The sequence below is a fragment of the Crocodylus porosus genome, unplaced genomic scaffold, assembly GCF_001723895.1.
Source record: "Crocodylus porosus isolate Cpor-Errol unplaced genomic scaffold, CroPor_comp1, whole genome shotgun sequence".
NCBI lineage: Eukaryota > Metazoa > Chordata > Crocodylia > Crocodylidae > Crocodylus > Crocodylus porosus.
Genome location: NW_017728909.1, coordinates 19,447,121 through 19,461,740, shown reverse-complemented (window position 1 = coordinate 19,461,740; position 14,620 = coordinate 19,447,121). Strand labels below are relative to the sequence as shown.

General features: G+C 45.2%; 1 protein-coding gene across 2 annotated transcripts in view; it reads right to left on the bottom strand.

Moving 5' to 3' along the window:
• Nucleotides 1–14,620, bottom strand: part of TPGS2 (tubulin polyglutamylase complex subunit 2) — a 31,861-nt gene that overhangs the window by 13,464 nt on the left and 3,777 nt on the right. The window contains exons 1-3 of one of the 2 annotated variants that reach the window (XM_019531839.1): nucleotides 11,163–11,387; nucleotides 8,685–8,764; nucleotides 324–411 (exon numbers count right to left, since the gene is read on the bottom strand). In XM_019531839.1, coding sequence (XP_019387384.1) covers nucleotides 324–411; nucleotides 8,685–8,764; nucleotides 11,163–11,169 — 175 coding nt within the window. In that variant the 5' untranslated portion in view covers nucleotides 11,170–11,387. Of the gene's footprint in view, nucleotides 1–323; nucleotides 412–8,684; nucleotides 8,765–11,162; nucleotides 11,388–14,620 lie in introns of those variants that run through there. The other variant, XM_019531838.1, reaches the window with a different exon arrangement.

Here is a 14,620-nt window from a genome sequence, read left to right as displayed (position 1 = left end):
AAGTCCGGATTTATCAAGGGAAATTTTCATTACAATTTTCTACAGCCAATGATTGAATTACCCAGAAACAGCCGGCTAAAGCCATCAAGATGAAGGCAGAAGCAGTGGTGTTTATTATTAAGAATGACACAGGCTCTGTGGTTCTGGTTAAGTTAGATGTAAGACTTTGCTAAGCTGTGATCAAATTAAAAAAGAAAATACTTCCACTGACACAACGGACACACAGAAAGAGGGGAGAATCTAAGTGAAAAGGAAATAGTATCACGGAAAGACAGAATGCACTGAAGGGACTATATTAGCGGGGAGGACACAACCAGACTTACCATCTATCTTCACGCTCCATGTCATGTGGAAGCCGTCGGTCATCAGGTAGAAATTCTTTAAATCCTCTGGCAACACACAGGAGTTTTTCTAAAATCACAAACATTCCCTAAGTATTATACAAGAAAAAACTCCAGGGCCTGCTTTCAGCCAAACGAGTGACTGACTGCATATTCAGACAGGAACATTCACCATCAATTATTTTCCTGAGCTTCAGCACAAACAAGATAAAATTAAATCTTTAAAGACATCTGCACTGCTCTGGTTCTAGTTTCCACTATAGGTTAGTTATCTGATGTAAAAAAGACAGGAAAATTCCCTAATTAACCACTGGTATTTAGGGGTGTTCCACAATCCATCACTTTGGTAATGAATTCAAGCTCCCAGTGACAGACATCACTGCATACAGAGGCATTGCCAGGGACAGAGTTTTACCAAACATATGGCCTGGGGGCTGCATCCAACCCACAGAGGTTGATAGTTTGGTCTGTGGGGTTTCTAGCCATGGCTGCCAGCAGCCAAGTAGTTGTCAACACAGCAGCTCTGGGAGCCACGGCGAGAAGTGCTACAGACCACATCCAGTCCACCAGCTCTTTGAGTTTGACAGCTCTGCCTTCAATGAAACCAAGATCAAACCAACTGCTTTTACACAAGCTAAAGCAATGAGGGCTGATCTTTTTGCTACAAATCAGCCCCACACCTTTCCCAAGGACCACTCCAATCCTCTTCCCCTTCCCAACCTGCTGCTCTGCTTTTTGCCTCCAGCCCTGGGCTTCCTGCATGACCAGCTGCTCTGCTTACTGTTTCCTTCCATTCTGCTTCCTTCCTTTCCCGTACTCCCTGCCCAATTTGCTGCTTTGCTATCTGCTTTTTGGGGAATGTTAACTCCTCCCTGATCTTCTGCGTACACGCACACAGACTGCCCGTGCCACTTGTGGTGCCTTGCTGCAGGCTGGCCACCCCTGACCTAAAGGATTAGAAGGGCATGTCTATAAAGCACCATGTAGTCTATGTTATTAATACCTCTTTCATAGGGAAGGCTATAAATATTGCAGGTTCCCCTAGTGCAGCCCAGGACAGGGCTGGGTTTCATAGCTATACTTCGTGTCACCTATGTAGCTATACTTCCAGCTGCATTTATCCAGCTGATATGTGGGCTCCTCTCCTATGATGTTTCATTTTTTACTGCTGCCAACAGACAAATATTGTTGCACCCCATGTCCTTTTGGCTTTGCTGCCCATCAGTATTGTGTGCCACACAGTGCGATGATCCTTACTATTGATCCATTGGCCACGCCAGCATGGTGGTCACTCACATATTAGGTTTTCCAGGGCCTCCAGAGGGATTCCCCATGGGCAGCAGGGATAAAAATGAAGGAAACGACACTGCAAAAAGCTTGTTGATAAGAAATCCTCCATCGCTCGAGATCATAATGCTGACAGGCGAGGCTGTTTGATGTTTGCTTCAGAAGATTAGGTCGCGTGGGTATTTCTGAAGTTCTGCAAATGCCTGGAACAGATGCTCCCTTGTTTCGCCAGCTCTTTTCAACACTAAATATTTATCATTTCACACTTCAGCTTCCTAAGTTTTAATTTCACGCTGCTGCCGCAAGTGCAATAAGCAGGATGAAAACTATGAAGGCCGTAAATAAGAGAGATGTGCCACAAAGTCCCACTCGAACGCAAATATGTACATACCACATTCATTCTTTTTAAAATTCTGTTTGATCCTCTTTAACTTGTCTGCTAATAAACTTTTACAACTGAACAGCTCTGCTGGCTTTGCTGGCATTACTCTTAGGAGTCAGAGCAATGAATGGTCAGTATATGGAAAGAGAGAAGAGACTTCTAGATGGATCTAGTGTCTTGAATCCTTTGATTTGTCTTGAATCATCTAAGAGAGCAGAACAACTTGTATACATGTTTTCCCAGTCTCATTCTCTCAATTGTCAGATCTTCCTCTGCTAAACTCCCATTTGCTGCTGAGCCTGATGAGGGTTTTGGAAACAACCAAGGAAGATGCTACATTAGAGCAGATCTTGGACATCTTCAGGTTCCTGGAGGTCTAGACTGATGCCCAGTGTTTTCCACAACAATGCAGAGGATGGACTGATGGTGAGTTTGGGACTTAGAAAGAGCTGTCCTCTTATGGTAGAAGTAAGATAAGCTACCCTAACTACATGCCAGAAACTGCTTCATCGCGGTCCTTTCAAACCGCTGTGCTCTCTGCTCATCTGATACTTTCTAAAGTTACACTCGCTCGGCCCATAAAGCACAAGATCCTATATACCCAATATTTTCTGTGACTAAGTTCTTGGCAAATATTCTCCAAAGAAACCATTCAATGCTCAAGTCCTACATTAGAGGGAAACTATGCTGGTCAGCAAAGTTATGCTGACAAAGATGTGGTCATCACCAGGTGCATTTGTGTGTGCAATTAATGCAAAGCAATAAACTCTGGAGCATATTGCATCAGAATTTATTGCTCCTGGGCACTGTAATTACTTGTGCGCTCGGGGTTGCACCACGTTGAGCTGGGCCAGGGGGCCAGCCCACCAGCCCGGGGCTGCTCTGATCTGGCTCAACATGCTGCAGAGGGGCTGGCTGGGGCACAAGGGTACATCAATGCAGGGCCAGTTAGCAGGCAAACCCCGCACTGAGGCAGCCCTGTCAGCATCTACATGTGCATTGCTGTGCAGTAAATAATGCTGCTATAGGTTAATATTTGTATTTACAAGTACTATGGTGGCACTTATTAATTTACTGTGACCTAATAAGGCCGCATATGTAGATGTGGAGACTTTACTGAGGAGCTAATTAGGCAGCTCCATGATAAATATGTCCTGTAGATGCATCCATTGTGTTTCCAGATAAAACATAGATACTGCATGTGGCAGTTTACTTAAAAACAGTGTAAGAATAGTTCATTACCGGGAAAAGATAATGTTCAACTGGAATTGAATACGCAAGGCTCCGGAGAGACTGAGAGGCCCTCAGTTGATTCCATGCACAATCTGAGTGCAGGAAAAGGAGACTGATGCTACTCTTATGCTAGAGCTGGCCTGCAGCCAATCTCTCTCGCTGCATAAGTTAATGAAGCTTCACGGCTGGTCTAACCCAGATGACCAAGCCTCTAAGACACCAACGTGCTAGGCTGTTCCACACACAGCCTTGTGGGGGTCTTAGATGATGGGAATTCCCAAGTGAATACACCTGCCTGCCTTGCAGCCTCTTTGCACCCCCACAGCAGCACAAAGGAGGCGGCAGAGTGGGACTGAGTCTTAGCGGCGCAGAAGAGGGTTTTGCATCCATCTGTGCACTGGTTTTGGAATGGGTGTGGGTGAATCCATCACTCTCCCCACCTATCTCTGGTGCATGTTATGTTCCCCTTGTGCTCCTTGGAGGGCAGACAGTGCAGCTCTGTCTAGTGTTTGGGAACAAGGAATACACACATCATTGTGCCCAACATTTACCTAGAGTCATTTGGTGCAAGCTAACATGGGCTAGGGCAAGCCCTTAGCCACCTGACTCTTCAGAGGTACGTGTTTCCAAAGCACTGAGGAAAGCTATGCCTAGATCAAGAATTAAATGCTGGCAGCTGGGCTCAACTGGGAGCTTGTATAAGGCATTTGTGAGCACAAACTAGATGGAACCACAACCCATCCCCCAAGCGGAAGAGGCCCAAGCTGGCTTTGAAACCCTACACCGAGACCACTGCAATTTACACCCTGATAGCACTTCCAAACCATAGGGACATTTACCAAGGTCAATGGCGAAAGAGCACTGGCACTTTTGGGCTTGCAGGTCCTAGATCTGTACAGACAAAACCAAGCTGAGAAACAGTCCCACATGCATCAGAGTTTCAGCAGCATGACAGGCAGGGATCAAGTGAAGATAGCGGAGGGCAGCATCAACTGGTGGAGAGGTTGTTGACTGGCTCATTTGGAGGACATTTCTTTGGCACCCCTCTTTTATCCCATCAAGCAAAGTAGCAGTACTGCTCTACAATTCCCAGCCCCGGGCACCTATTGTACTTTCAGTTTTTTCTTGTGCTGAAAGCGAACGCTGCTAACCCAATCTTGCAGACGGTAAAACTGAGTCACAGAAACGGATATGGTGATTAGTTTTGGCGTCTCAGTCAAATAATAACACTGTCTCTGCATTTTCAAGTTTGAGTTTCTGTCCAACAGGTCTGAACTATAAGTGACTCCCAATATTTATCTGCCTCCCCACACCACTTTATTTCTATGCTTTTAAATGCCTGGGAGGAGTTGTGTATAAGTATATGGTAGCAACTATAGCAGTGTGTGTGTGTTTGTGTACGTGTGTGTGTGTGCCTGCCTCTAGATTTACCCCACAAAGCTTTGAAAGACCAGAGCTTCTCTGGGTCCCCAGATCATCCTGCTTGCAGTAAGCTGAGATATTTGGGAGCCAGAGATAAGGCTCCCATTCTCTTTCCAGTGCAGAGCTGTTGGCCGTTTTGAGGCTACATAAACTTTGTGATTGTTTTTAAGATGGTCTGTGCCCAGCTCGCCATACATTTAAATGTCAGGAACAGTGGGAAAGTTTAACTGCACAGAAGATTTTAGCCAGAAGGACACTGAAAGGTTGGTGATGAATCATGACTGTGAAAAGGTGTCTTTTTAAAGCATTTATAACTTAAAAACTGGGATTTTTTTCTCCCTGAAAAAACAAACACCCTATTCTTGAATGCCTTGAAAGGACTGGCAGAAACAGCTCTTCTGTGCACAAGGTGTATGAGAACTGAATACAGTTTATAGTGGAAAGGTGGGTGTGACATGGACCTCTTACTGAATGGGTTCCTATGAAGAGGTTTTTTTTAGGCCTATAACTCAACAATTGTTTGGCCGATTTTGTTTAAACTTTGCAAGAAAATATCTTCTTTCTGTTTAGAAAATATATAGCGAACTTCAGGCCAACCCCCGATTCTCAGCTGGAGTTATGCTATTAGATGAAATTAGGGATTGTAAGGGAACCTGGCTACAACCTGAACTATAGGGAGAGGACTGCTTCTCCTCAAGTAAATGTGTAAATGTTGCCGCCTAGTGGCTGACAATAAAATGAAGAAGACTAACGATATATCTGTAGATTTCCTCGACTTAAAAAATCGGAAGCGATGAGATGGGAGAGAACTTCAAGTTCAGTGCTAAGAGATAAGCCCTGAAAAGTGTTGGTAAAAAGAACTCAATTCCCACCAACAGGCTCCTAAAGATCTCAGTACTTTTTCCAAGAGACTAAGCTACATAGCTCATATTTTCACAAACAAGAAAAATTGTTAAGGCTGGTAGATCTAAGATTTCATCGATGTGATTGGTAAGGACATAGGCAGCTAAATCCTTCAATAGTCCATATACACTTTATTTCTAACTACCCTTTCTTAACAACATCTTCCTACTTTCCCTTACATATATAAAGGGAAACATAGTACCCCTGCCTATATAAAGGGCTGCATGAATTATTTCACAAGCATAATTTACTCATTCAAAAAAAAATAAAAGTTGAAATGTTTCTAGATCTCTGGAATGTGTTGACTTTGCATTTCAAACCAATGCTTTATTTCAGAGTATGTCAAGATAATTCTAAAAATGTAAAATGCATTTCCTTCATTGTAGAGTAAAAGCTGTGTTATCCGGCACTTTACCATCCAGAATGCTCGATTAACGGCATCTGTCATAGATGGCATCTGTTGTTTATGGCTGTGGATTGAGGCGGCAAAAGCAAAACCAGAAGTCCCACCGTGGCATTTCTGGTTTTGCAGAGTCCCACTTCTTCCTTAAGGACCAGGGTCCAGGGCAAAGCAGCCTGAGCAGGGCCCCCCTGGCTGTCCCCCAGCACACTGATGCCAGGGAGTGAAAGCGCTGGCGCACTGGCAAAGTTGCCTCCAACCTGCTGGAGATAAACTCTTAGATAACCGGCATTTTTGATTAACCGGCACCCCCAGCTCTCTATGGATGCCGGGTAACAGAGCTTATACTGTACAGGCAGTCCTCAACTTACAGTGTTTCGAGTTACAATGTTTTGCACTTACAACATTTATAAACTGACACCATTTCAACTTTCTGACATCAGTTTCGACTTTACATCGCTTGATCCGATGTGAGACCACACCAGCAAACAAGTTTGCTGCATCAGCCGTGTCCCTGGAGGACATCTGGGAAGGACCAGCAGGGGGGACGATGCTCAGGGGCAACCAGCATTGTTTCATTAAGGGCAGGTCCTGTCAGACCAACATGATGGCCTTCTATGATCAGGTCACAAAATCATTGAACGCAGGTGTCGCGGTGGATGTAGTCTTTCTGGACTTCAGGAAGGCCTTTGAACAGGGTGCTTTTCATCCCTCATCCAAGTTTCTAATAAAGAGATTAAACAGTGTGGGCCCAAAGACCGAGCCCTCGGGGACCCCACTGCCCACATCCCTCCACTGCCCACATCCCTCCAGGTCAAAAATGACCCGTCCACCACCACACTCTGGGTGCAGTCCGTCAGCCAATTTGCTATCCATCTGACTGTGTAGGCATCAGTGCCACAGTCACCTAGCTTTTTAATGAGAATGAGGTGAGAGACAGTGTCAAATTCACTGACAACACCAAGATCTGGGGGTGAGGTGGGCATGCTAGAAGGGAGGGACAGCATATAGCTGAACCTGGACAGGTTACAGAGGTGGGCAAATGAGAATAGGATAGGATTCAATACTGACAAGTGAAAGGTGCTGCACTTGGGCAGTAAGAACCAGCAGCAGACCTACAGGCTGGGGAACTTCCGCCTTGAATGCACAGTGGCAGAAAAGGATCTTGGAGTCATTACCGATTCCAAAATGATCAGGGGCTACCAATGTGAGGATGCAGTCAGGAAGGCCAACCACACCTTGTCGTGCATCCACAGATGCATCACAAGCAGAGCCAAGGAGGTGATCCTCCCCCTCTGTGTGACACTGGTCAGGCCACAGCTGGAGTACTGCATCCAGTTCTGGGCGCTGCACTTCAGGAGGGATGTGGACAGCATGGAGAGGGTCCAGAGGAGGCCACTCGCATGGTCGGGGGCAGCAGGACAGGCCCTACGATCGGAGGCTATGAGACCTGAATCTATTCAGCCTTCACAAGAGAAGGCTGAGAGGGAACCTGGTGGCCATCTACAAACTTACCGGGGGGACCAGTGGAGCATGGGAGAGACCCTGTTCACCCGTGCACCTCCTGGTGTAACAAGGAATAACAGCCATAAGTTGCTAGAGAGTAGGTTCAGGCTGGACATTAGAAGACACTACTTCACAGTCAGGGCAGCTAGGATCTTGAACCGACTTCCAAAGGAAGTGGTGCTGGCTCCTACCCTGGGGGTCTTTAAGAGAAGGCTTGACAATTACCTCCATACGAACCCAGTATTCTCTCCTGCCCAGGGTGGGGGGTCGGACTTGATGATCTACTTAGGTCCCTTCTGACTCTACATCTATGAATCTGTCCAAACTTCCTTGGACACTTTCTTTAAGAAAGCAGACAAGACTCCAGAAAAACCTGCAGCCAAGACTCCTGAGAAGACTCCAGCCAAGAACCCTTCAAAAAGTCCAGCCAAGTCACCTTAAAGAAGTCCTAACAAATCAATATGATTGCTACTTATAATATAAATACATTAACGTAGCTATATTACTTGTGTATAATCGATTGAGTACAAAATTCTGGGGTATTTTTGGTGAAAATAAGGTACCGGCCTTGGTTCAGGAACCAATCCCCCGTTTATAACACTGTTTCTTATGAGAACATGGAGTTACAACGTTTCAACTTAGGACACAGTTTTCAGGAACCAATTGTGTCGTAAGTCCAAGGACCGCCTGTATTAAATTTTTTTTAATGTAAAACAAATTTTCTCCCTACTTTTTGTCCAGATGCCAAATCAATTACTTACACAGTTCTACACACAGTCCACACACCAGCTTGAAAAAAAGCACAGCCTTGTCTCTACCCATGAAGCTGGATATATGGGCATGCATTTTGATGATTACTATAGGGTGCGATGCGTTACTTCATACACCTTTCTGCCATAGCTTTATTCCTGATCGTAGACCATGGAGTTGGAAAGGATCTCAAGATAATCTTCTTCAGCTCCTTGCACACAGATGCAGGATTTTTCTATAGGTGTAAATTGCAAATGGCAATTGTGCAAAATGTTTTATTGTAGAGTGGGGTTATCAGATTCATTTGTCCCGCAGGCCAGATGAGTGGCCTGGAGCCAGGCAAGGCCCATAAACCCCAGAGAATGTATTTTGTGTGGGATATAGTCAGGCTGAATTCACTACAGTGTATGTAAGTATGGTTAAACCTGCCCTCTTACCCTGCTGTAATAAAAGAACTCACTTGCTCCCATGAGATGATGGTGTGGCGTTCAGCTGGCTCCTTTTCCACAAGTGTCACCTCAGCCACGCCAGGTGAAGTTTCTGTGAAAGAAAAAGACCTGTTAGTACCTGGCAGATATAATGCCAAGGGCTGTGATACAATTTGGCAAGCTAAGCAGGGGCAGGCCTGACCTGCACAAAGACTTGCTTTATGTAATGAATATCCACCGGAAGTGGCGCTGAAGATAAAGCAAGTGGTGTTCTTCTTCCTGTCAGTGCACATGCAAGACATTGTCTTTACAAAGGCTAACCCGAGATTGTATTTAAAAAAAATACTAAAAATATTTTGGTCCAAACGGACTAAAATCAGTTCTCACTGACCTCATTTGTTTTGGATCAGATTAAAAAAGATTATTTTCCTGCTATGAGAACAGGAAATACAATAAAGGAAGCTGTACATAAGACTGACCACTTTGCAGTGCTTTCAAGGCTGGCTAAGCTGTGAAAATACTGCCTCCCAAAACAGCCAGTCATGATCTAATCACTTTATAATACACAGCACAACATACTAAACTGGAAAGACAAGCATCAGAGAACGCTGGTCCTGTTTCCTTTCCTTTTATTGAGCATTTTGGGTATGTCTACACGTTCAATTAATGCGCTTTAGGTAATGCGCCTTAAATTTAGTACCTCTGGGCATTTGTACACATGCTTGCGCTGCAATGCTGGCCACTTTTAAAAGTGACTGGCACTGTAGTGCATACAGTTGTACAAGCAGCAAAATGTGCATTGGTGCTGAGAAAATGGCGGTGGCTCACTTCTGAACTAAAACACATCAGAAGTGTTTTAGTTCAAAAATGTACTGCTGCCATTTTCTGCATGCTGACGCATATTTCACTGCTTATATAACTGCATACGGAGCAGCGCAGTTCACATCAGCTTGTGCGTGGAGCACACCCGATTAATTGAGTTTGCTCTGACCCGTCAGATCTCTGGTGCGTCACGAGACAAAAAGGTAGGTGTATAAGTGGCCTCCAGTGTGAGGTACTAGTAAAAGGTCCTATTTGAAAGCACATTAGATAAAGAGCATGGGGTTTTTATGATGCTTTAATGTGCATTCAAATAGGCTAATGTGCATTAAAGTGCACGTATGGATGCACCTAACAGTAGGTCACCCAAAGCTTTTCAATCAGTGTTTTAGTGCTGGGTAGTTTGACTTCTCTGAGACATTTCCTAGTCAGGGGTGTATCTGCCACATTCTCCAAAGCTTTCAAAGGTAAATTGCAACTCTGTCAATAACTCTAACCCAGTGATTCTCAACTCGGCAGCTGTGGCACCCTGGGGTGCCCTGAGATCCCTCCAGGAGTGCCACAGGGTGCCATGCAATGTTAGCACTGTTAGGTGAGCAAACGTGATTTGCAAGACAAACAGAAAGATTTAAACTAGAAACCCATAGTGCTAAAAGCATTCTGACCTCTTGTGGTCTTTCTGAGTTCACTGAACAGAAGAAATTCCTCTGTTGTCTTTTTGAAGTCAAAAATCAAATGAAAACTAACAGCTGACATTTTCCCAAGGGTGCCTTGAGTCTGAGGGGTGTCTTCATCTTATCAGGGGTGCCTTGAGCCTAAAAAGCTTGAGAACCACTGCTCTAATCTAAGGTTCATGGATGCATCATTCACAATAGTATCAGTTGTGCAGAAAATATGTAAGGAAACTGATTCTCCTCCCCCCCTCCGCAACATTATTTTCAGAGCATTTTGGCCTCTGAAGTTAAAGATGGAAAAATCCTGTTAGGTCATCTAGTTCATTTCCCCCAGCGTACACAGGAACCCTGCCTATGGAAGATTTTCCAATGCTTTGCTTGTTTTCATTTTAAATGATTGAGGGAAAGAGGGATTTTGGCTGTGCTAAAATATACGTCCTCCATACTGGGGGCTCTATTCTGGATTTGAGGAAGAGGGTAGAATCAATGCTCTCTGGGATCTTTCCCTTTACTAAGTTACGTGAGTCAAGCTAACAGATAATAACAGAATAATTGTTATTTCTATGATCAAAGAAAACAGCAAGGATGTTTAATTCATCAGGTGCAAAAGCTCAGCTGGGATAGAGGAAGATTTAATATTGTATCAGTCTTAGGAAGGTGTCAAGGGGATGAATGAACCGTAAGTTCTAAAGGGGTCTGAACCAAATCCAAGATCAAAAGAAAGAGAAACTCTATCTTAAAAGCCTGGATGTTATATTAAAAATATCCTGTGGGTAAACTGAAGATCACGCCTAACAGTCCTTCATGAGTATGGATGGAAGTGCCATTACACATGAAGCGGAAGAAGAAGAAGAAATGTGCCACGGGCACCTTTTCTGAATCCCTGTGGAAGAAATCAAGAGGCTAGCCAGTCTCGACGAAAGATATGGAATAAAGCTGAACAAATTTAAGAGGCGAATTCGCCCACTTCAACATTCAGAATCACAGTCACAATAACCTTTTGCATATACTTTACACCTTTCATCTGGATGTTTCCTACCACACTTTAGGAAACTTTAAGAGAGATACGACCTAAGGATCCACGCACGAGGTTGGCAGTTGAGAACTCCAACGTTACACTTCTTGCTCTGCTGCTGCGGTTCCTTTCAACTCTGGTCCAGTCACTGCCGCCCTGGGAAGATGAACACTTATGTTCTGATCTCACAGGGTACTGAAGAGCACATCTGCTCTGAAACGAGACTGGGAAAATGACAACACGAAATGCCACATATTTTAACAGCCAGCACCTGTCAGCTGAATTTAGGACTGAAGAATCAATTTTTCACTTCTTGGGCATTGTTGTTAGTCAGAGTTTCTGCAGGATAAAGCATGCCCCGAACAAAAGCTGTGTATTTGCCTTGTCTTCAAATTATAGCCTCTATACGTTCTGTGATACTCACTGCCTCCGCCCAGTTTCTATAGAGGTGGGAAATTAAAAAATTCTGAATGTGGGGCACAAAGAGGAAGAGGATTTGTAAAGGGAGGATCACATTCACCCACATAAACATTTGGCAAATGGGGCTGCAAACTACCACTTATTGTGTGGAATGAACCAGTTGAAAAGGGACATGCCAAATTTTAATGTATGACCATCCTCCTACCAGTAAAAGCATTCCACTGAATCGATCGAGTTAAAAGGCTCATGCCTGCTTTTATGCCAAGGGATGAAGAAAAGTGTCTCTGGGTTTTATGAGTCATCCCAGAGAAAGCAGCTGAACTAATAGCAAGACAAGTTTTATTGGTCACACCCCTAAGGGATCTTCTTTGCTATCAAAAGGAAGGATGCAAAGCCTATCGATATTCCATAAGAACAACATCTAGTCTTCCTCACTCTGTTCTAGTTTGACAGTTCAGCAAGGTTGATTCAGATGTTGGTGTAATAAAATACAGTGTACTCTGTTGAAACACACAGCCTTGGAACTAGAGAAGGGCTATGCACTTACCCAGAATATGCACTCCTGTAAGCCTGATGCCCATCATATACAGGCATCAGTGACTGGCAACTCCAAAACCTGGGGGGATTTGATTTAAATCAAACTGAATTAAATCATGAGTCCAATCGCAATTCAAATCACTAGCCAGGAAGCCTTGATTTAGTCAATGTTTTCTACAAAAAGTGCATTCTTGTTGTTTGATAGCCTTTACTTATTTAACTTCTTGAAACTTTACATTTTTATACTGCTGTTAACTTGCATTCCATGGGACGTCCAGCAGTAAGTACAGCACAGGTAAGCAATAAGCAGGTAAGCAGTAAGGGGCCCATTGGGCATCAGAGCTGGGGGGAGCGGGGGCGACAAAGGCGCCAGTCACAGGGCTCAAGTGCCTATATACTAATGCTAGGAGCATGGGGAGCAAGCAGGATGAACTTGCACTCCTGCTTGCAGAGAACACCTACGACTTAGTGGGGTTAACAGAAACCTGGCGGGACTCTACCCCCGACTGGGCAGTACACATTCAGGGCTATAAGCTATACAGAAAGGATAGAGTGGGGAAGAGAGGGGGAGGGGTTGCGCTCCATGTCAAGAAGTGTTATACATCGACCCTTATCAAAATGGAATCAGAGGAGGAGAAAGTAGAAGAATTATGGGTTAGGATACATGGAGGTCAAGGAGAAAGGGATTTGGTGGTAGGGGTCTGCTACAGATGCCTACACCAAGGGGAAGAACTAGATTTGGAAGTCCTGAGGCAGCTCTCAGAGACCATAAAGACTAGGGAGGCGGTGGTCATGGGGGACCTAAACTACCCGGACATCTGCTGGGAGACACAGACAGCACAGTCCCACCATTCACTCAGGTTCCTATCCTGTGTGCAGGACCTCCACCTGACGCAGGAGGTACATGGTCCCACTAGGGGGAATGCCATACCGGACCTGGTATTGGCAACAGGGGATGACATGGTAGGGGACCTACAGATCAGTGGTCACCTGGGGGACAGTGACCACCAAATAAGAGAATTCACTATAAGGTGCAGAGTGAGAAAGGTAACTAGTAGGGTGGAAGTGCTAGACTTCAGGAAGGCTGACTTCAGCGAGCTCAGGCGTTTAGTCAATGATGCACTGCAGAGTAAGAGATTTGGTGAGATGGGAGCCCAGGAAGGGTGGCTGTGCCTCAAGGAAGTGATCCTTCGGGCACAGAGGGAGACGATCCCAATGTGTGGGAAAAGGGGGAAAAGGGCCAAGAGGCTTCCTTGGCTGACCAGAGAAATCCAGAGCAGCCTAAGGGCAAAGAGTGGGGCATATAAGCAGTGGAAACAGGGAGAGATTACTAAAGAGAAGTATGCCTGCTCAGCTTGTAGTTGTAGGGAGGCAGTTAGAAAGGCCAAAGCTACCATGGAGCTGAGGACGGCATCCCAAGTTAAGGATACTAAAAAATTGTTTTTCAGATATACGGGGAGTAAAAGGAAGGCCCAGGGGGGTATTGGACCACTACTGAATGGGCAAAAGCAATTGGTGACAGATGCAGGGACAAGGCTGAACTCCTCAATGAGTTCTTTGCCTCAGTCTTCCTAAAGGAGGGGCAAGACAAGTCTCACATTGTAGAGAGGCAACAGCTGGGCGCCAGACTACCACGCATTGACCCTGAGATGTTGCAGAGTCACTTGGAAGGACTGGATGTGTTTAAGTCGGCAGGCCCGGACGAGCTCCACCCAAAGGTACTGAAGACACTGGCCGATATCATTGCCTAGCCACTGGCAAGAATATTTCAGCACTCGTGATGAACAGGACAGGTCCTGGAGGACTGGAAAAGTGCCAATGTGGTCCCTATTTTCAAGAAGGGGAGGAAGGAGGATCCAGGCAACTATAGGCCAGTCAGTCTCACCTCCATCCTTGGCAAAGTCTTTGAAAAGTTTATTAAGGCTCATATATGTGAGAGCCCAGCAGGAAAAATTATGTTGAGGGGAAACCAGCATGGGTTCGTAGTGGGTAGATCATGCCTAACTAATCTAGTCTCTTTTTATGACCAGGTCACAAAACTCCTGGACACAGGAGGAGGGGTTGATATCGTTTACTTAGATTTCAGGAAGGCTTTTGACACGGTATCCCACCCCATACTGATGAACAAGTTAAGAGGCGGTGACTTGGATGATTACACAGTCCGGTGGGTGGCAGAGAGAGCAGAGAGACCCAGAGAGCAGTGGTGGACGGGTCGGTATCGACCTGGAAGGACGTGGGCAGTGGGGTCTGGCAGGGCTCAGTCCTTGGACCGATACTCTTCAATGTCTTCATCAGTGACTTGGACGAGGGAGTGAAGAGTACTCTCTCCAAGTTTGTGGATGATACAAAACTATGGGGAGAAGTGGACACACCAGAGAGCAGGGAACAGCTACAGGCAGACCTGGACAGGTTGGACAAATGGGCAGAAAACAATAGAATGCAATTTAACAAGGAGAAATACAAAGTGCTGCACCTAGGGAGGAAAAACGTCCAGCACACCTAC